General features: G+C 35.0%; 1 protein-coding gene across 1 annotated transcript in view; it reads right to left on the bottom strand.

Moving 5' to 3' along the window:
• LOC115901253 (dynein heavy chain 5, axonemal-like) overlaps positions 1-23531 on the bottom strand; it is a 148004-nt gene that overhangs the window by 108854 nt on the left and 15619 nt on the right. The window contains exons 14-34 of the mRNA XM_030943735.1: positions 22557-22676; positions 21666-21867; positions 20136-20231; positions 19222-19395; positions 19040-19129; positions 18436-18591; positions 17328-17467; positions 15575-15726; positions 13243-13450; positions 12504-12591; positions 12269-12392; positions 11991-12154; positions 10764-10856; positions 9413-9616; positions 7510-7590; positions 7022-7426; positions 6762-6880; positions 5158-5294; positions 3947-4109; positions 1414-1525; positions 935-1063 (exon numbers count right to left, since the gene is read on the bottom strand). Of these exons, the coding sequence (XP_030799595.1) occupies positions 935-1063; positions 1414-1525; positions 3947-4109; positions 5158-5294; positions 6762-6880; positions 7022-7426; positions 7510-7590; positions 9413-9616; positions 10764-10856; positions 11991-12154; positions 12269-12392; positions 12504-12591; positions 13243-13450; positions 15575-15726; positions 17328-17467; positions 18436-18591; positions 19040-19129; positions 19222-19395; positions 20136-20231; positions 21666-21867; positions 22557-22676 (3157 nt within the window). The remainder of the gene's footprint in view (positions 1-934; positions 1064-1413; positions 1526-3946; positions 4110-5157; positions 5295-6761; positions 6881-7021; positions 7427-7509; positions 7591-9412; positions 9617-10763; positions 10857-11990; positions 12155-12268; positions 12393-12503; positions 12592-13242; positions 13451-15574; positions 15727-17327; positions 17468-18435; positions 18592-19039; positions 19130-19221; positions 19396-20135; positions 20232-21665; positions 21868-22556; positions 22677-23531) is intronic.

Consider the following 23531-nt stretch of genomic DNA (forward strand, 5'->3'; position numbering starts at 1 on the left):
AGGACAGGACTGTCATAAAGCTGGTTATTGCATCAGAGAGAAAGAGAAAAGGATCAAACACTCAGACTGGATCCCAAAATTCTATTGCAAGTTTAAAGTGTTTCCTGAAGAGTACGCTGGAACTCCAAACTTTTCATAAGGCTTAAAATCTTGTCCAGGAATTGGGTACAGCAGAGGTTTGATTTCATGGTTTTGCCTTAAAAATGCTCATTTGTGCAACAAGGCTAAAGAGGTCACTACTCTGGAAGTAATACAGATTTAGCTAAGTGACCATGGAACTGAAATCAGAAACATTTGGAGTTTTACTTGTTTAGTTTTAGCTATGCTTTGTCCTTGTAAAAGCTAACAAGCATGAAGCTAAGGCACTTGCTAGACAACTTCTGTCCCCGAAACAGAGGAGACAATAGCTTTACAGCTTGTGCACACTTCATATGCCTTCTCATCTATCTGTGCTCTTGTGAAGGGTCACTTTTGAAATACAAAACAACTTCATTCTTCTTTAATCCCATATCCTCCACTTCTACTGTGTTCCAAGGATTTTTAGCACTTAACAGGATCAGTCTTACATCAACTGTTTTTTCTCTCTGGTTAGACATTTAAAGGGAAGAAAAGAATATATAAGTAGGCAAACCCTAAATCAGAAGTATGACAGAGTCACACTACTCTTAAAACAACAGAAGTCCTCCTATGGAAGTATTAGTGTAATACCATCTACATAATTAAATCTTCACCAGAATAAAAGGGAAATAAAGTAACCATCAGTGCCAACACCAATTACCAAACTCCACTTTTTCAAAGGAATTCTTCAACTAAACCAATTTTTTTTAATGTTACAAAGCTGACTAGAAAAAGGATTTCAAAAGCACCAGACCACAAGTTAATAATTACCAAAAAAACCACAACCAAACAAAACAAAACAGAAAAGTACATATACCTCAATATCTTCTTTATGTTTTAATAAAGGGGCATCCATTACATTTTTTAAAGTGAAATTTTCAGAGTCAACATCAAAGCGATGCCCAGTTACTTGTGCAATTTTTTCCCAGTGTCTTGACAACATTGCCTAGAAAAGTCCATAGGAATGAGACTTTTAAAAATTGTATTAATTTTAGGTCTAGAATGATCACATATTTTGCACTGCATCTGTTAAACAGTCTTGACTTCCATTCTACTGAAAGCACTAGTAGTTATTCTAATCACTTTTACTTACTTTTACTAATTACTTTCTAATCACAATTACAAAGCCTTTGGTTCATTTTTCTATAACTAAACCTAACTAGATTTTTTGCTATAAATACAGCTGCTTCTATCTACAAAAAAAGAATTATGGAAAGCATCTTATAGTCATATAACATGGCCTTCAGTAGAGTTTCTCAAGTGACTCTTATCTGCAAATTATTATGCTGAACATACTTTGTGTTTCATCATTTCAAGCAAAGGACAGCTCTCAGTGAAGTCATCAATTTTTTTTTTTAGGTCTTGAAAAGCTTGCCATTCCTTCAATGCTTTCGGTAACTTTCGGATCCTTTAAAAAGCACAAAAAGAAAGAAGAAATATTTTATTCTTAATAATCACCATCCACCACTAAATAGTACAATATATTGCCATTTTTCAATGAGTTGACCAGTAGACTGCAAATAAAAATCCAGCTGCAAGCTGGTAATATTATATATAGCTGTCATTCGTGACTGCAGGCATGAAATACTGCTAAAGACAGCACAAATTACACTGGAATGGTTTGGTTTCTATTTCAGTTTGAATTAAAGGAAGGTAATTTCATGTGCAAACCCATAGCTGAAATTAAGTTCCTGCAGTGTCATTGTTTTAGTAAAATTTGAAAATGCACCTCATCTTGTAAAGAGGTAAAATGATTAAACAACATATATTTTCCCAGCAAAATAAACTACATCCTAAACTAAAACTATTCTGCTTGCAAAGAGGAAAAAACTTCTGTTTCAATCAAACAAGTCTTAATTCATACCTGGTTTGTATGAAAGATATTCAAAGCAAAAATTTCCTTTATGCAAATTTAAAATGAAGAACCTCTTGTACTGTGAATAGTCACAACTCCTCTCCCTTCTAAACCAGAATTGCCAGTTTTCATCTGCCAAAGCTATGGACCAAAGACTGACAGCAGATTTCTTACAGCTCAGTTCCAGAAACTAAAAGCTGCATAAAACCTCCCCATAATGACAAATTTCTTCAAAAAAGTTCTCCATTTTTCACAGCTCAGAATCAGACAGATCTGTCTCACAATGCTGGAACATGTGCAAATTCTTCACTGCTTGCTGGTGAGAGGCAGATGAACATATGCATCCTGTCATGGCACTACAATAACTGCTATAGTCTTTCATCTTGAATCTAACAGTAGATAGCACTAAATATGCTGGAGAAAAGCATTGCAGAATAGAAAATTTATAGTCTGCCTTGCATCAAGAAGTCTTTAAGGAGCAGTTCCTGGCTACTTCTATCCTGAGGCTTAGTGAGTAACATCTAATAAACTTGTTTAGGGATGGCTATTGGAAATGGGATCTCTCAGCTTGGTATTGAAAATGGCAATCTTTTAAAAAATTCAAATAACGTTTTCCTTTGTCTTAGTGTCAATAATGTCTTCTAAAAGTAAGTTTCATGAGCAGCACATTACGTTAAAAAACTACTCTACTGATCAGGTTTACATTTCTGTCCTAAATTTACTGGACATTCTCTATACACTGTATCACAGTAAAATATAAAGGGAAACTTCTCTCCAGCTGTTATTATAAACTTCTATAATGCTCTCTAAATATTTCTTATTATTATTTCTTTCTAATTTGATTTATTTTTACCTATAGTTTTTTTTACTTTTCTTTTCATGATTATAAGTTGTCTATTATATTATTGTTTTTAAAAGGTAGCAAAGCAAAATTACATTAAATAACTATGCATATCTTTACAATTAGTCTAAAGTAGTAATTGCACTTCCAGCATTTCTGCTTCTTTCTTAACACAGCATACCACCTTAGCTATTTCTGTTATGTTCCTGTATGTTGTTTCAATTTCTCTGCCTTTAAAGAGAATAGCTTGATGTTATAATGCTAGCAAACTGCCAAAAGAAGGATAGTACTGGGTTGGACTTTTATTACAAAAAAAACCATTTATTGCCTACTGGTAGTCACAGTGCTCCAAATATAGCTCAACACTTCAGACGAAAAACAAAAAATGTCACACATGAAGTTCAAAGAGAAACACATAAATGAAAACTTTTGCTGTGCAATGGCTTCCTTCAGGGTTCTGGAGAGAGAAGCATGAAAAGTCTTACAGACCACAACATTTAATCAACTGCAGAAAAAACTATGATGTAGATTCCAGAATTCTACTGAAATAAGGTGAAGACTTACATTGTCCAAATGCAGTTATGTTTCACATACATTCATTTTTACTATTCTTATTTTTTAAAAAGAGGGGTTTTTTCAAATTAATGACTAAAAGACAGTGCAGTCAGTTTTTTGTGGAAAATATTATTGCTTCAAACTTCATAAATAAGCCCTCAGAATTTAGTGTGGCTATTTACCCTTCTTGAAATAGCAATTATAATTTAGACAAAGTAAACAATAGGTTCAAAATTCCATGTAATATCATGGCCTAAGAATTAATTAGCTGTAAACGAAATCACTGAGAAGGTACTGTATAAAATCAGCTTTGAAAGTTATTTATACTTACAAACACCTTGAGACAGGTTTGTGCACCTTGTTTATTGAATAAGCTACAGACTACCATGTCAATACACCCCAACAAGGCTCAAGTGACTCACAAACCAGCTGCATATTACACCACAGTGCAGCTGTGCTCAACACTGAGCATGTGATGGACCAACATTCTTCAGCCTCTCGGAGAAATTTTCACAAGCTGATTAAAAAGCAGAGCTAGAAATACAAATTGCACGTACTTCAACCAAAAACCAACTTACTTGCTTTGAAAATCCAGGAGCTCACTGTTAAGTTTTTCAATATTTAAATCATTCCAAAGCATTTCATTGTATCTGTCAATACTGGAAGTAACTGTATCATAAAGACTGTAAAGTTTTTGAAGCAAGGCAAGTTCACGTTTAATTCTGTGAAGTTCAGGATACTCTGTTTCAAATTTTAAAATTGGAAATTCATGCATGTTAATTAGGTGTTCATGTCAAATGTATTCATGAACATAAGAATCAATGCATTTCTAGTAATGTTATTTAATAAATGAATGAAATCAGACTTGCAGTTTTCTAGATAGTGTCTAGGAAGACAAACTTTTCCAATTATATTATGATTACAACAGATTTTGATGCACAGTAATTGTTTAGATAGCTGATTTTTTAAAATCAATATTCTTCTGTAGCAGTAATCTCATAATTGAGGGAAACAATGCTGAAAAGTAGATGAAAGGGCAATGAAATACAATATAATTTTAGACAAGAACTAAAATGTCCCCTATGTCAATTTACACTATTTACTTAAGAGGCAAAGTTTGGGGATGATGGGTGTGCTTTCAAATGAAATATATTGAATATATTAGACGATAAAAGTATTTAAAATGGACATCCTTAACATAAATGTTTTAGTTACTTTCTCTCATATCTTTTGGAATTCCTAGCAAAATATATTTGGATTACTGCATATGTCCTCAGACAGGAAAATATACTCAATCCAGTATGCACAAATTAAAGTGCTTATCATACATTCTGCTGTAGTTCACACCACAGTCTTCCAAAGGAACTGTGTCTGACTAGGAGGCATAAGGACATTTCAGATCAGTTGCACAGCCCAAGGGAATTCATTATGCAACTGGAGCAGGGACAATTTGAGTACTTTGGCAACATGTTTCCCAAATTTGTACAGGGCAGAATACTGGCAGAAGATGTGCTTAGCTCTGAACAGAAAAAGTAAGAGAGCTAAACATTTGGGCCCTGAGACACACAGAGCAGTGCAGCATTTTTCCACCTGATGTTTATGTACGTGCACATCGAGAGCCAGTTTCACCCAGTTGCTTTTCACAGGAAATACTATAATAATTTACTACAAGGAGGTTTGTCTGCAAGGAATTTTTCTGTAATTTTTCTAAATTTCCATGTATTTAGTAGGAATCATGAGAAAAATTTAATAGGCTAGAAACAGGTGCCCTTATCCCCTGAGAAACTACCTGTGATGGGAAGACCAAATAATTCTTCCCCACTAGAAAGAGAGAGATACTTCCTCCACAGTTCATCAAATTTAGCTTGAAAGATCTGTAATCTGTCACTTGCTTCATGGGGAGGAATATTGTCCTCACTGGGACCCCTGTAAAAACCAAAAAAATTCAGTGAATTTGCCAATCATACAGGTTTCACAAAGAAGCACAACAGAACCCAAACCATACTTACTGAACATAATGTAATATTTTTAACATTTATTTCTGTAAATTTTCACGAGACACTAAAAGAAAAAATGCAGCACTTATTCAGTGTACCGAGATTACGCATTCAGTAGTCCCTGAAAGAAAGCCCAATTTCTTTTCTAATGAAAAAATTCATCTGTGTTACCATACATCTTATAAACAGCTAACTATCTGCAAATGCTTACCTTTGTTATTTCCTGTTTCTTCTGTAAAACGAATTTTAATAATTATTTTCATTTCTATTTTAAAAGGGGAAAGGTAGCAGATATATAAATCAGGAGTGAAAACTGTGCAGTTGGCACAAGAACCATAATTAAGTAGTCATAAAAATATCAGAAAAAATACCATTTTGCCTAATGAGCACGTCTCAGCCATAGGACTGTGTGCAATTCCCACTTCTCACAGCTGGGACCACTTCTTGGCCATATCATAATATTTTGGGATGAAAATTCTGTCATCCTCTGTTGTGCCATGGTTATTTCTAGAAAGAAATGCAGGCAGATGGGCAGAAGGCAGAGCAAGCTGGCTGCTTGGCAAGGGAAATGGGACCAGGAGATGAAAGCAGAAGCACAGTCAGCAAAGGCAGCCAAGGCATGATCCCACAGAACCTGAGCAGGAAGAGCAGGGCCCTCAGGGTGGTAATCAGATTCCAGTGATAGTCCAGGTCTTTAGCCAAGTCCACAATAATTACACAGGACCAAGGTCAAACAGGCAAGGTGAGTCAGTAAAGCAGGGTCCACGGCAGGTCTAGGGAAGGTAACCAGAATGAGACACCATCCAGTGGGAACCAGGCTGCTCTGAGGTCACCAAAGGAGGAGGGAAGCCCTCAAAGGTCAGGTATTGTCCTAGAGCCATGATGGGTCAAGCCAAATCCTGTCTTTCTTTCTTTCCTTGTTGCTAGTGTCGGAGCATCCAATGAACCACAATTTACATCTTCAAAAGTAGATAAACTAAGTTTAAAATTAAGGCTGAGTAAGACAGTGAATTTAGAAATATCTAGAACTGGTATCTCCAGTCCCATCCAAGACACTGTTTTAAGACTTACTGTTAAATATCCCCCAAAGAGCTTTATTGACTTAAGACCCCCCAAAAAACCATTACATTTTAATCTGGATTGAGAATTTGATATTTTTTCCCCACAATCTATTAACCCTTATGGAATATCACTGACTCTGGCACTGAACTTACAGGAATGAATCTTTGACAGTAAGACTGTATGCCCACCTTATATAAATCTGAAATTAGGCCTCTTTACAGGTGTAATATATACAGTGATGCTGTGCTGTGATTATTTTCCGAAGGCCTTTAGACACACTATTTTCAAACAATCACTAATGAAGCATAATTGTATAGCAACACAAGTCACCTACTTTTCATCATATTCTTTATAAAATCCTGCAGTGCCAATCTGGAACTTTTGAACATCTCTCAGTAAATCTGTTTTCATGACTGGCTGTACTTTCAGCAGCAAGTCCTCAACCTGCTGTGCCTATATGCAAAGAGAAAAAAACAGGTACAAAAGAACGAATGTGGGAAACAAAAAAATTAATTAGATAAATAGGTTTGTTCTATCATTTCAATATTAAGAGAGCTGATAAGAATGATTTGAGAAATAACATAACTACAATACCTGCGTGTTTAGGTTCTTCCAGGCATAGGCCAATCCATCACCTCTTTCTGTATTTTCATCTTGAAAGAGCAGATTGTATTTATGAAGCACAGAATAAGATTCTTCTATGTGTCCAACTGTCATGTCAATCTTAATCTCATTCTCTCGGATGTCCCTCAGTGCTTCCATTGCTTCCCGTACATCATCAAGGTCCTGGATAGGTCTGCTTAACCTCTTGCTAACATTTTCAATGAATGAATAAATTTCACCCACGTCTGTGGCAGACTTTTTATTTAAAGCTAATCCAAATGTTCTTTGTCCTGAGCGGCATTCCTGAATTAAAGCTATTTTCAATGACTCTGTTGCAACTTCCACTGATTGCAGCGCACAATGATTGGGCAGTTCTCTGATTTGCATCTCTAATTGCTAAGAAAAATATAAGTGTTCAGCATTTCATTTCACTGAAATTTATCTGAACAGTTAATTTTTATTAAAGATAAAATACTTACAGAAAAGCATCTGATTTGAGATTGGAATTCAGCCATCGTTGGTTTAGTATCTATAAATTCCTCCACTTTTTTTTCTGGATCCTACTTAAAAGAAGTTTACTTTAATGAATATTTAGCATTGGTGTTATAATAACCTACAGGGCACCCAGCTGCCTGATGTATTGTACAAAAACAAAATGTTCCCTCTCTAAAAGTACTTGAGCTATAAGCATTAATTAGTATAAGCACAAATTATTTTACTTGAACTGCCTTTCCTGACTCCTTTTTTTTTGCATAATACTCTTTAAAGAACTTGAAATCTGTAGCTCAAAAGCTGACACAGTCACAATATCCCTTATCCATCCAAATGTTACTACAGGATTTACAATGTAGCTGCTAAATTTTGTGGGAAATATTTCCTTCTAGTCTTCCTTCTGTCTGCAACCCCAAAAAAGCAATTCACATCCTCTAACAGGTATTTAAGTGGGAGGAGTTGCACTCAGTCATCATCACTCTTCCTGAAACAGCATCTTTAAACTGCAGTTTCTAGGTGCAGATGGCCTCCTGGCCATTTGAAGAAAACAGTTTGGCAGGGAAGGATGGATCTAAGGGGAGAGAGGGCATTTAGCTTGTTAAAGATTGTTTACAGGCAACAGAAGGCAACAGAAGGCAACAGAGCATTGAGCATCCTTCCTTTTCATAAGGTAGGCCAGTCTCTGCAGAGGCAAGAAATCAGTGTCACCAGTTTAACAAATGTGCAAGATTCTCAGTTCAATTACAAACAGATGATCTTCACCCCCTGCAGTGATGTTCCCCTGCAGTCTGCACTGTGAGATCCCTGAGAATCTGTTTGCACCTCTCCGGCCAACAGAGATTGTAAAGGTGGGGGGAACAGTGACAACTCCTGAGGAATTTTAAGTTAATGAACCAGGTTAATTGATTATTTTAGAATATTTTAGTAAAAAAGAAACATCATTCTACTGCATCACCCAATCTGCTTGTATCTTTCTGGGTGAAATTACATGCTACCAACATGTTCTTAGCTCAAACAGTACCTCTACCAAACTGAGCATTAAGCTTTGGAACTTAAGAAGCCACAAAAAAGTGAAAATGGCCTCTCTCAGCCCAGACAGAAGAGTCAGCTGTGAGAATGGGGTCACTTAAGGGTTTATTTAGGAAGGAGAAGTCAAAAATAGTGAGCAAAGATAAGATTACTCCTGTTTTGATTGCTTATTTCTTGGCCTTCCTAAAGCACCTTTGATAGGTAAGATCAGAAGCTGTCCATTTACAGAGCTGAATTTCACTAGTCAGAATGGACACCAGGTTTTATTTCATGATGAATCTCTTGACAAAACACTCCTCAGAGCTTTACCATTTATGTGACTGGACCCATTTCCTAATGAAGATAACTCCATCAGCCCAGATTCACTTCAGCTTTCGAACTTTCATTGCTGAAAGATTTCCTAGATAGAGGTTATCTTTTTGTGTGTGTGCGTGTGTGTGTGTGAAGAAATAGAAAAATATTGTTCAGCAGTGGTTGCTTGAGAAGAACTACTCAGTTTAATATTCAGGAATAGCTTTGTAGTCTCCAATTTCTAAGAGATTCTGCTCAACTATTCTTTTTCATAACACCTGCAGACAAGATGCTGTGAGAAAGATGGGTAAGTATATGAAAGCATAAGTTTGTTTATGCTCCAAAATTCTTTTGTGTCCTTCTGCTTTCTTTCTTAGGTGCTTTAATTGGTAAAGATTTGCAAGCTCTGGTCAACACAAGAGCAGATAGGAATTATGGATGTATGGATTTTACCATGAAACTAATGCTTCCTACTGAGCACAGACTCCTTATGCAACCAATAACCTTCTTTTTTAAAATATATTTAGATTTTACAACACAGCAACATATTATATAGAGCTTGGAGTTAACCTTGTTCCAGATGTCCGAAAATTCAGAAAAGGTCTTCAGAAGAAGCAGTGCTTCAGTTTTAAGAGACAGAATAATTGTATTTAGTTGGATCACCACTTTGTTTACATCCTTATGTTCGATGATCTGCTTGTCTAAAGGTTTCAGCGCCACCATCCTGGCGAGTTTGCTCTCATCACCTGACTCTAAAGCAACAGCTTGTTCAACCTGGTATAAATTAAACAAGAAAAAAAAAGTCCACTAGTTTGTTTGGGATTTTATTTTTATTTTTAAATTACAGAATATGCAATGAGGCTAAGATAAAAAGTACCTCTAAGAACAGACAGAAAGTGCAGTGAAACATCCACAGAGAGACTCCCTGTTCTCAGCTTGGATTTTTACAGAACTCTAGGTCTAGTGTTAATGCTGATTTTATAAAAAATCGTCATGCAGAGCTCTGTATTAATCATCTCTGAATTACATCAGTCAAATATGCACCATATACAAGTAAAATTGTGCTGTTTTCTCCTCCTACACATCTGCTACAGTCTTTCTACCTTCTTTAGTGTAGAATTACAATCTATACCCTTTCTTGGCCACAAAAGTCCTGGAAGCAGTGGAGGGTTGGATGCTTGGAAATAAGTTAACATTCTGCTTAACAGAACAGAGTTCAGTCAACTCTCTCCTAGTTCTTTTTTTTTTAAATCTTGATTATTATTTATTTGCAGGACTTGAATGTGGTTTTTTTTCACTGAAATGAGTTGATCTGCTTTTCATGTCATATCAACAAAAGAAAATATTTTTACAAGCACACTTTTCAGCACAGAACTTTATACATCTATATTTTGTTCCCAGATGAGACAATTAAAACCACATTATTACCAGTACTGTGCATTCTTGTCCTTCAACAAATTTCAGTTACTATCTAAACCTCAGACCTTCCCGAGGTTTTAGCGCTAATTTTGATGCCAGTTAAAATATTTGTACTGTATTAACTGTAGTATTATAGGTGCCATATGAAGGCTTGCAGTTTAACTTTAGAGTTTTCAACTGGGAAAAGTGATAATAATTTATATTCAGGTGGTAGAACTTACACATAATGTTTGTTCTACACTATCATCATTATATTTAAACAGTATATTTAAAAGATTTTGTTTTAAAGCAACTTTTTATTTTAATATTAAAAACTACCAAACATAAGATTTATGAACTATTACTCTTATGTTTAATTAATTGGCATAGAGATTAAAAACTAGGCTTTCACTTAACAGGAAGATCCACCAGGTAACAAGTCAAAGTATTGGTACAGAATATAATCTTAAGAAATGTTAAACAAAATACCAAATTTTTAAAGTAATCAAAGTAAAATACTCACCTGCTGCTGTTTATGATGCAAGTAAGCAAATTTCCACAGGGGAATATCTTTGGCTACTGATAGAATGATATTTACTGCTTTGTTTACAGCACTCTGAAATAAATGAAACATTCACCTTGAGCTCACAGAGATATTATGTGGGTGGGGAATGATCATCCAAACAATAGCAAGGTTGAAAAATTGTACCTCTGTCTTTAAAGGAAATAGTCTAAGAAGCATGACACAGGATCACCCAAAAACACATTTTCTATGGGGAAAGAGTACTCCATAAAGTTTTATTACAGACCTTCCAAGTTTATGTGGTTTTCAAGCAAAAGAGACCTTTATGAACAGTAATCATGAATCCCCAGGCATTATAATTTAGTTCAAGTACTATTTCCCTTTAAACTGTTTATAAATATTGCTATGTCTTATTAATAATGGTTTTCATGTTTACACCAGAATGCTTAAATACATTTGTCTGAATTTGTGATGGTATAGTCTGTATCTATACAGGCAGCTACAGAAATTATCAGATTACTTCCTCTATGTATGGTATTTTAAAATCACACTTTGTGGCCTAATTTCTTACTGACAACACCATTAAGGCTGCACATGAAACTTGAGAAATAACTCAGCTACTGATCTTGACAGTCACTGTGTTAAATAAAAAGTCCAGAAATCAACACCATAAACAACTAATACTCTGAATAATTTCAGATATCATAGGATATTGCAAATATGTGTGCAAAATTTTTGCTAAACTAGTGTAAGTTTAAAAGAGTTTTTAAATTTTTTCAGTTTAGGGATTTAGGCTGGTAATATTTTTCTTTACATTCCACTACTGCTGAATTTACGAATGATACTTTAAACTGACTTTAAATTCTGAAAGAGCTAAAATAGACTAGGAAGTCAGCTGGGCTATATTGATGGCATTCATTTTTACTTTTTCACTCATTTTGAAATGTTTGCCTCTAAGTAGAGGTTTGTGAATTACTGAGTTACTGAGCTTTGATAAAAATGGTTCCTTCTAATAGACTGTATAATAAACCTGATCCATGGTTCCATGCCCTTAGCACCCACTGTCATCATGAGTTCAAGTGGCTTTTTAGGTTTCCTTCACCTGCCTTTTAGTTCTTATACCTGCACATACAAACCTGCACTCTTAATCTTGCACATACTGCTTTAAAACAATACATTTATAAATGTTTTATCATAGATGACTGAGTTGTTCAATTGTTTTGTTACCTGAATGTCTTCAAGACTTGGTCTCAAGACAATATTTGGAATAGCCAGTTGAATTTCAGTTCTGAACAAAGGAACCCTGTGTGCCTCTACAAACTTAGTTGTCTGATACCTGGAGTCAATAACATGCAGTCTATGTCTTAAGGACTCCAAAGAAATCTTCATGCCTAAATAAATGTAATATTTAAGTGAGAAATTTTTTTTACCACAATAAGCTTGGGGAAAAAAAATCTTAATGTTTTATTTAAAAAATTAAACCTATCTGAAAAAACCAGACTCACATCTGATCAAAGAGTCAGTATTCTTCTGACAAAGCTGTCCCATCAGGTTATAGTAGCCACAGGACAGGCATTCTTGGCAGCGTGTTTTCTGTTTGATGTCAAGATGTGTACAGGCAAAGGAATCCTGAACAGTGAAAGGGAAATTTTTGGGTAAATAATCAGATTATCCAGCATATAAATGAAATATCAAATATCTGACTAGGCTGCTTTTTTTTTTACATTGTAGAGGTCTTACCTCCAGAGTTCTTCCAGCACCTGCTTTCAGACTGTGCTTAAGAATATCTATAAGTTCATATACAGAGCATTCCACTTGTTGGCTCTGCCTACAAAAACAACCTCACAGTCATCCATAGGGAATCAAACATAAGGAATACCATTTGTTATTTCCCAGGCACACACCCTTGTCCCACTGCACTTGTGTGCAGGGAAATGCCCTTTCAGTGTTTTTCTGTTTGTTCCTATTCCCTGGGCATGCAGAGATTTTAAAACATGCTGACTAACAACAAACCCATTTTTCAGATTCTATTATATCTGATTCGACTGGACTTCATAATAATTTTGTTTAAAAAAAGTTTTTTCCTGCTATAGCTAATAAAACAGTTTTATCATGATGAGGCAGTAAGATAATCTGAAATCAGAATGATTAAAATAAAAACAAAAGAAGTATTAAGAAACATGTGGATGAGATTTCAAGTCCTATCCATCTTCATTTTTCTTCTATTTATTAGAATGCTATAAGAAAAAATTAAAGAAAGGCTAAATAAATACTAAATGCCAATACTATGCTATTTCACAACTGCTGTTCTCAAGATACTTTGGAGTTTTTCCCCTGCATAGTAAGACTATCACTTTTCTCTAGACTAGTACTCTGTTACAATAACATTTTTAAAGTAAAACCTCTATGCATACAAAAGTAGTAAGTAAATAAACCCTCCCAAAAATGGCCTTCAAGCCTGTGCAATTAAGAAACCTACTGAGACAGTTTGGAAGCAGTAGAGATGGCAAGCTTTTCTATTTGTTCCAAGAAAGAAGTCACATCTATAGGTTCATCTTCTGGCAAAACTATCAGAGCAGTGTTTGACATGTCCTTCAGAATTCTTTCAATTCTGCATTCCAGGGTATCAGACGCTGCTTTGACTACATAGTCCAACTCCCTCAGGGTACTGTAAACATTCTGAATAACTAAACAAGGATAACAAAATGAAAACAAATCAATGCAGAACACAGACCTCCTAAGTCTCATCTCCCCTTCCTCCCATCCACTCCTGCCTCCCCCCAGGTTTTACAATAAAATGAGGATTTAATGGCAATGAAATATGAAATGAAGGCCTGAAACATGATGGACTCGCTGTATATTTTAATTTTTATATTAACTCATCTCATAATAAACAGAACAATATTATTGAAAAGATCTCTTCTTTTTGGTAATAGCACTGTAATGAAAAGGATCAACAAAACAGAACAGAAAACATAAAGGATGCCAGCACCTGAAAATTATTTTGGTCCTCCCACATACATGCATAGCAAAGTACAATATTTCACCATTGCAATTAACTTACAAATTAAATGACTAAAATTCCCCCAGCCAAGACTTGTTAAACCATTAGATTTCTTCTTTCATATGTATGACCTAATTTACTTTGGAAATAGATAAACTTATTGCTTTAAAAAATGTGTTTATTAAACTAAAGATAAAATTAACTGCTTCTGCTGTTTCTGAATAGACTGGAAAAATTCTTCCTCTTTCATACTTCCATTGCAAAATAGAAAGAAATACAGCACCTTATGTCCTTTGTCACCATTATTACCATGAAGTTTTATATATATAAAATGTATATAATGTAAACTTCTACTATATGTAGAAAGAAATCACTACAAAATCTAAGGTACAGCAGTGTGACAGGCCTGTCCAAGTGCTGATGTTTTAAGTGGGAAATGTCATTTCTTGCTATGAGGAAGTTAATAATGGAAGTTGACTTTTTTATTGCCTAAAACAGAAAAGCAGTCCAACGAACTCCTTAGATTCTTTTTTTTTTTTTAATATATAAATTCGGTAGCCCTAAAACTATTTTTCTGCCATGTCTCCTGAGTTTTACTCTAGAAGGCAACTACGGACTCCCACATTTCTAGATGGAGTTCCCTTAGATGGAAAAAAGACACAAAAGACATTAGGCTTGAGTTCAGCACACTGCTGGCAGGTAAGAGCTACTTTGTAGGTGTCCAACACACATTCTGGGCATGTCAGGCATTGCCCATCTTCAAAAATACACAGTGCATACACTCTAGAAAATAATTCCCTTCTAGGTCTAACTGCATTTCAGCTGCTGATGCAGCAGGAAACAGCCCAGATACCTGTATAACATCTAAATTGTTCAACGGGGACAGTTTCCACCAGAACCAATGGTGATACAAAGAACCATTACAACCTGAATCAGACCTTTTCAGATACTTAACTCAGTGCCGAAAGTACCTAAATGAATGACTAAATAAACAAACACTATTGTAAAGACCTTCCTTATCATGTGTCACTAAAAAAATGCAAAACATTACACACAAAAATTCATTTTAGAGCTATAAAACAAATATGAAAAACCCTTGTCATTTGGCTCTTGTGCTGTGGTCAGGAAAAGGCCAAGTAAAGCTGAAAGGTCACCAGCCCTGCCTTAAGCACTGGTCAGAGCCCTGTGCACCAGTGCCACATGGCAGAGTCATAAATAAACAGCTGCACAAACCTGTGCCACATTGCACTTTCAGATTTAGACCATACCTGCTTCTGTTTATATTGCTGCTTTTCCTTTTGAAGAAGTGAAAGCCTAACATCAATCAACCTCAACTGAAAAGCTAATTTACAAGCATGAGTTACTGTTTTCTCCTAAAACTGCAACATGAAAGTCTTGGTGATGGTTTTATATATGCCCGTTTCAATGACATTTTACAACAGTTAATCAATTTCATGCTGTATTTGATAGGGTTAAGGTTGTGTCTTACTGGTTTGTGGAAAATCTCAATGCCTAATAAATATTTTCTTGGAAAAAAATAGTATTTGTGCAGAAATCTCCAACCTTGACTTCAGATATGCCACTTTTAGGATGTTCTGCATAAATTCTGAAGATGTTTTTTATAGAAAATATATTATTAAAACACCCATAGCCATTATCTTGTCTCACATTCTTGTAGCAGTTGGGCTAAAATTATCCACCTAAAGAGAAAAGATCAGTCCACAAACACATTTTTCACAGAGAAGCAGAAATGAGTGCAGGCACCTCACAGTGTGAATGGCTCACCACTTCTTCTCCGATTACCTACACTTATTGATGTTCAAAGAAGTCCAGGACAGCTGCATCAGGCCCGGGGTAAAGGCATCCTCAATTTGTCCTATCCATGGCTTCATCAGTGGTTTCAGCACAACAGGGATCCTATTCAGGTGTTCCTTGTAACTGATCAACAGGTTCTGGAGTCTGAAAGACAATCATGGTCACAATGTGCTTAATTCAGATATTTGAAACACAGAATTTTGGACACATTTTCTGTTAATAAGGTTTGCAAGTTGTGTCCCATCTTAAAATTAAGAACCCTTCCCAGCTCTTCCTAACTCCAACCAGGCCTCTTTGACCTTACCAACCGCAGAACCAGACTGAAGAAATAAGTACCTCCAGCAAAGTGACTGTGATCAACCAACAGAATTTTTCTCCCAAGAAAAATTTTTTACAATTAAAAAAAAATAGAAACAGAAAATTTTGATTCCATCCTCCCATCTCACAAGACATGGCATGAAATTACATTGCTTATAAGAAAATCTACATACAAACCCCTTAGAATCCCAGATCCCAAAGAAAAGAGTCCAAATTCTGAAGCAAGGCTTACCAATACAGTTCCATGAAAATGGAGCTACACTAAGAAACTGCATAAACAAGAATTAGATGCAAATATAATTCAAAGGTCAGATATATAATGTGTTCCTTACAGAACTGCTGCAAACACAGAAATAGGTGTGTTTTGGACCAGATTAAAATAATGACTTTAGACATTGTTGTTACAAATCATATACTAAGATAACACATTCACATTATACCCAGAACAAAAATCTACACCCCTAAATATTTCTTCTTTGCTTGGGTAGTCAGTATGAAGGATTTTTAGAGTAGAAGATAAGTTTGGCTTTCTTTTTTTAATGCAAACATTTCCTGTACTTCTTTTTCCTGTTGGATGGCAAAATCTGGGGCTGCTGCTTTTTGGAGATCTGTGGCATGCAGAGTTTGTCTCGCATATTAAAAATTGATGGTTAGTTGTCTTTAAACACTCCACAGAAAATCAATGAAAAATGATGCATTGTAAGACTGAAAATTTCAACAACAGAAAAAAAGAGGAAGGGTTGAAGTATTTATGAAACTCTTTAAATTTCATCCCTTTTTGTCCAATTCTAATTAAGAAATGAAGAACTGTCCTCACAAAACATTGCTTTTTTAAGACTGAACATCCCTGTTTAGAGAGTTCTAGAATTAACAACCAGCATCCCTGAGAATGAAAGAACTTTTACAGCAGAGATTTGGACTGTTACAAGAAACAGAAAGAAATTATTTTAAATCAACAAAAGGGAATTTAGATGTTCTACATTAGAGACAAATTTATAACTTAGGCAACATATTCCCTTTACAAATGTTTGGTTTGTGCAGTAATCAAGTGGTTAATTCCAGCTTATTTTTCTAACAGGAAAAAGAAAAACTTCTGATGCTAAGTGTAATATTTTGGAGTGCAATTGCTATATTACAGTGCACAGATGAACTCTAACAATAATAATAGGAGTACCTAGGAGCTCCACTTAGAGAGCAGCTGTTGAAGTAACAAAACAAAAATATGTAGGCGTTTCCAAGAACAAGATATGTCTCTAAATAGGAACAACAGCATGCTAATATGGAAATACAGGGGAAAGCAATTAAAATTCAATTAAACTCCATCAAAGATAAAAATTATAATAAATCAAAAACAATATATGCAACAGATTCAAAAGTAAAGATTCCCATTTGCAGATGAGAAACAAATCCAAAAAGTGTTCACTCACTCCCTTTGATGTCTTTTAATCTGTTCTTCATCTGCATACAAGCCAAGGACAACATCTGGAACTTCAAAATGCATCTTTCTCAGGTATTTTGTTTCATAAAGTACTTCCAGGACCATTGGGTCTAAGTTTACAAATAATTCCTTCATGTAGCAGTAAAAAAAGAAATAGAAAATAAGACAGTAGTTTGGTACTTTCATGTAGTGGGATGTAACTGGATCATATAAAGACATGTAAATGACTGGAGAGGATTTTTAAACATTTATTTCTTCTTCAGCCTCCTCTAGAAATATATGTGTTTCCTAAAGTATTAATCAATCAATATCTTACACTGATTTCAATTTTTTGTGACTCTTTCACTGTGCCCTAACCTCTTGGCTCCCAGGATTTCCCAAGTTTAATTCTAGTTCTGCAGCTACATTCTCTGGAAGTTAATTTGCCTTTTCATCTTAGCTTCTCTATCAGCAGCTAGGGAGAAATATTGTGAAGGTTAATCTCTACACTTTTGAGGGCACTAAAGTTGCTTTTAAGATGTTTTTAAGATGCTGCATCAATTTGAAAACTATGTTGTAGTTGTCCATTATGGAATCATTAGTACAAAAAATGCCACATTTTAACCATAATTTCCCTGCACTACAGCAGGGGAAAAATCTATGAAGGATGAATGGTAAAATTTTCTGCCTCAGCAATCAATTTTGAAAGCAAATTAATGAATTATTGCAATATACTCAATACAGTGATATTGATCACTGCAGAAAAGACCATGACCCAACAAAAATTCCTTCCTTGACTAACATTTTGGTTAACACAGAAAATGGAACAAGGAAACAATAGCTAAAGAATGTAGATAAGTCAGTAGTAGATATGTATTTGCTGAGTACTGCCTCTTTTATACCCCGAATAAGACAGAAGCCGTATGAAAAAGAAACATTATGAGACTAATCATAAATACACACAAAAAGGAAAAAATATTTCAACTCAAGTAGCTCATTTTTTAACCCTATTTAGGTTAAGGTTACTTCAATGCTTTCTTGTCTATCCATGATATAATTAAGTAGCACGTGTAATACTAAATCATGTAACAGTAACACAAAGAATAGATCATATTTACCTTGGTTTCTGGGTGCCTGACAAGTAAGGAAGCACACAGAGCATTCCTAGCCTGGTCAGCAAACCTGTACCAGGCCCTATGATAAATAATCTCAAATTCCAAAAGAACTGCAGCCATTTTATTGTAGTTCTTGATAACTTTTTTCATTTCCATTGTCTGCAATTTAGGAGGGGAAAAAGAAGAAAAAGCACCACTTAAACAATTAAATTAGTCTAACACAGTAGAAAGGCCCTCCACAAGGCTTTTCCTCTCCACCACAGGAAAACAAAAAAATAGAAATCTCTAAATTGTGCTGTTTTAGAGACAAGATAAGACACAGAAACACAGCAATATATATAGGAATTCAATTGTTATGTAGTGTTCAACTGTTCCAAGCAACATAACACTTTTCCTGATTTTTCCTGGCAATCTTGTTCATAGAAAAGTCTGTATTATGACATATACAAGGCACTAATGGCCAACTGAGAAAGGTGTACAAATGATTCCACTGTTGGATAAGCTTGTATACAGGCTGCTAGAATAGTGAATGTAGAAGTATATAAGTAAATTGTCTTTCTGTTAATAACATCCTTGAAAGATAAATCCTCCTCTGCTAATTTCCAACCTTCAAAAGTGTGGTTTTCTTTTTAAGGAACATCATTGGATGGTCAATTTTTCTGAATAACTGCTGGGCCCACATAATCTTCCCTGTTACCTAAAACACAGAAGATATGAGATTAGATTTTCATTAACTTGAAATACTCAAGAAATAAAGTAATTTTTCTCTCTCATTTACTTCATTCTTACTGGTGGTATATTACGTGGTATAGGTGGATTTTCCTTTTCCTTCTGATAGAGTTTTTGAATAAACTCTAAGTCTTGGCTGTACTGTTGAAGAACAATGGTATATTTCTCATTTAGATCAATATTATTTTCTCCTATTATTTCAAGCTTCATCAGAAATCCCAGCATCTGTTCAGTCTAAAAAGGAAGATGGAGCATTTACTTCAGAAGACAACAGTTCACTTTATGCACAAAGTCATTGTCCATAAAGTATTTTATTAATTTAGAATATGCTATGTAAATTTGTAAGTTGTTTTCTAAGAAATACAGAAAAATCCATCCATTCAAGTTTGTGAATTTTACTTCCATATTTTGTCCCACACAGGACATACTTACCACTGAATAAACCAATAAACTGTTATCACTACAGTTTGGGGTTTTTCTGACTCTCAAATCCTGTCTCCTTTTTTTTTCAGCAAACACTTCTGGTAGAACACCTACACCTTTACTCACACTTCATTAATATCTCATATATCATCATTGAGATATGAGCCATTGAACAATACTGATATTACGGAAACAGATGGCAGATATTATTTCATTACTCATGCCAGTGAAACAGGAATAACTTAGAAATGCAACAGGAAACACCAGGATGAAGAAAGAAAACAAACTTCAAAATATGGAGCTATAAAATTGGTATGGAAACATGGAACATACACTCGGCACCAAGAAAGAATGAACATTCATTTACAGCACTTCTGTAAGCAACTTCTAGAACATTTGAAATAGGTTTGATGTCCTCCAACATCATCTCAGGCAGCCACCACCAACACAGTACAGAACACTGGCAGTAAAGAAGGAGTTTAGTAGGAGCTGCGGGTACTTGGCCCTTCCAAGCACCAGAAACAGGGGTTTGCATTTGGTACCTTACTTACAGTTAAGGTCTTCTTAAACCAGGAATCCACAAATTCCTGTACAGATTCGTACAATGCTGCAATTTGGTTCTTAAATTCAAGGTAATCTTTTTCAAACTAGAATAAAAGCAAATGAAAAAGATCATCTATAATGCTGCTTTCATTTTATAAAAAAAAAATCCTTTCTGTGAAGATTTTCAGGAATCTGTTTTATCTACCCAGTGTGTGTGTTCAGCACTGCATTAAAAGAAACAGGAACACCAACAGCAAAGGCATTTACGCTCCAAGCAAAGCAAACAAAACATAAGCAGTGCTAGGTCAATGATTAAAGCCTCATCTTCATGAACACAAAGGAGCACAGTGGAACACAGACAGGCCAAGGAAAACTCATAACTTCATCAGAGTGAGGAAAGCACACTCACCAGCTACCAGCAGCCCTGCCACAGGAGAGTGCTCAGCTCACTGTCCAGATATGAAACCCACTGAAGGCAAGCAAACTGGCAGGCTCTCTAGAGCACCTTGCAGACTAATGGAGGTTGTTACCAAACTTGGCAGCTCCTACAAGTAATCTGGGCATTTATCTGTAACATTTTTTCCTTAAGAGTCCAAAATACTGAAGGTCTAACAAAAAGAGTTCACTGAAAACTTCTCCCAAAGAGAAAACTGCACAAGCTTGGGAAGAGAGTACATAATAGATATTCCTCAAAACATTTAGGTGTAGAGAAGTCATGCCATTTTTTAACCCCTCCAAATTCCAGTGAACAGCAAATAGCCTCTTTCAGAAAGGAGCCATGCAGGAAGTATTAGAGAAACACACAGCAAGTATTAGAGAAACACAAGTCATCAAAGAGAGAAGAAAGCAAAAAGCACTCCTGAGGTTAATGTTTAAAGGGAAGTTAGTAACAGTGGTAAACTTTAGTTCAGGAAGGCAGGAGACTAAATCAATACTTCTAGAACTTCTATCATGAGGCTGCTAACTCTGCAAAACAAGCAGGCTATAGCTCAAGAAAAGCAGTTCATTTCCAGCATGTACAGGATTAAAACATGGAACTGGAGCATTTGAAAAGCCAGTTTAGTTTTTATCATTCTGTGTGGCACTGGGAGTGATATCATTCCCTTCTCCCCCTAAAATATGCAATTATGTGCCCATGCTAACTTTGCTATAACACTGCCATTACTATTATTTTTAATAATACTGAGTAACATTTATAATTAGACAAACTGTATTTGGTGTGTTAATATACCTAAATTAGTTCTCACTCTGCAGTTCAAAATATATGCATCTCAAAACAATCAGGCTTAGGAAAATTAGTTTGCGGAATTACATATAACACAAAACCTAGTTTACAAAAAGTTAACAAAAGCATTTGAAGTAAAAAACAAACTTACCCTAACACTTTCAAATTGCATTAAAAGATATGAAAGTATTTGTATTATTGTTACTGCAAACTAATATATGCATTTTTAGAATATTTAATATTCTTTGCATAACTCCAGCGAAAAGCACAGAATTAACAGAGTGATTGTCACACAAGTGCTGAATGTAAATACCTCTTTTTTCCGATGGTCCAGAACATCATACTGTTTGGATTTTGCATTTGTAGCAATGCTCTGGTATTGAGTAGTGATCTTGTCAATGCCTTCTATTTTTATATGCTGAAGCTCTAAAAGGCTTTCCATAGTATTGCTCATATCTGAAATCTTCTCCAAACGTTTACAGAAGGTCTCAAATTTCCCAAATATGTAGTTTTCACTAACAATTAAAAAAAAATAAGGATTTATATGAAAACCTCTTTGCAACAGATTTTTATTTAACCCACGTATATTCTACCAGATCTACTTTCAAGTTTCACATCCCAAAAAAATCATACTGTAATGATTACATATAAACAAAAAATTTTTAAGCTCACCTATATAAACCAAAAAATTGCTTAATCCTTACATGTCAATTAAATGCCTTAACCACATTTCACAGGAGTAACTCTTTCAAATAAGATATTTACAGGAGAAGAAAATATGAATGCACAATATCAAGAAATGCCCCATGATTTAAGTGTCAATACATGTAAAACACTCCTTGGCACTGTGATAGAGAACTCAGCTCAAAGCTGACTGAATTCCCTGAGAGTATTTTCACCTATATTCATGATTCAAATTATTTAGGATTTCATACAATGCATATATATTTGTACTCAATTAATAAATGCCTAAATTCCCCTGAAGTCTCATTGGACATATGTTGAATGAACAAGTGACTGGTAAAAACCTGGTTTATTCCTGAATAAAAATAAAAAAACCCATTCTGCAAAGTCATCTTCTGATTATAAAAAGTACTTAATTTTAATTGAATATTTAGCTTTTCTTTTAGTCAGCAGATATAATTATATCTCATTTATTAATTGTACTCATCAATATGATTCAATATGGGAGTGAGTTATTTACCTGACATCAAACAGTCTGTCACTTGGATTTTCCTTTAGCTCTTCCCTAATTTTCTGAAAGGATGCTTGGTACTTTTCTTTGAGGAAAATGCATTGTTGTATCCTCTTTAGCAATTCTTGCCTGAGGAAGAGAACACAGAAGACAGAGAATCATCCTAAGGTCTTCAAAAGAGTAGAAATAAAAATAAAACATTTTAGTCAAATGCACAACTTAAGAAAGTTTTTTTTCAAAATAAGAACACAAAATTATACGCTACATAAAAAACACTCAAAATATGATGGGTTTGAGTCAAAAGGTTTTGACTTGAACCTGTTATCTATATTAGATATTTTTTATTTTTATCTTGGGTTTTGTTGACATCAAGCCAAGACTTGCATGGCATAGTCCACAAAGGATGTATACCAGGTTAATGCTGGCTACCAAATGCTTGCAGTTTGCAAATTCCTCATTTTGCACAGTTGCACACATCTCATCTGAGTATTGCTGATTTGTTTTCCTTTGTTTGCTTCTTTGGGTTTTTTCCTAAGTAGACAAGACTGGAGAAGTATTTTTCCACACTAAAATAAGGATGAGGAGAGTCTTGTTTCTTTAAAAGATACACCAGGAAGAGCTTAGTTCCTAAGGGCACAGATAGTTACATCTCACACACAATTGTTCATTAACCATGAGGTGCCACATGAGATACACAGATGAGGCATGGAAACCAGCCATAAGCCATTTGCCCAGAGCTGTTCCTCCACTTTGGCTTTGTCTTTCATCTTCCAAAAGATTACTGGGGATTTAAATTATAGTCAAATTTATAGGCTGAAACCATTAACTGGGACAAACTTTTGCAGGGATAGCAGATTAAATAAATGAGAAGAATGTCTCTTAAATAAATTCAGCTAGAATAAACAAAAAAAAAGTATTCTACTTTTACTTAATTCTTTAGAATAAACATAACTAGTATTTAATTGACTACAGGTAATTTCTGAA

The sequence above is a fragment of the Camarhynchus parvulus genome, chromosome 2 (genome assembly GCF_901933205.1).
Source record: "Camarhynchus parvulus chromosome 2, STF_HiC, whole genome shotgun sequence".
NCBI classification, from domain to species: Eukaryota; Metazoa; Chordata; class Aves; order Passeriformes; family Thraupidae; genus Camarhynchus; species Camarhynchus parvulus.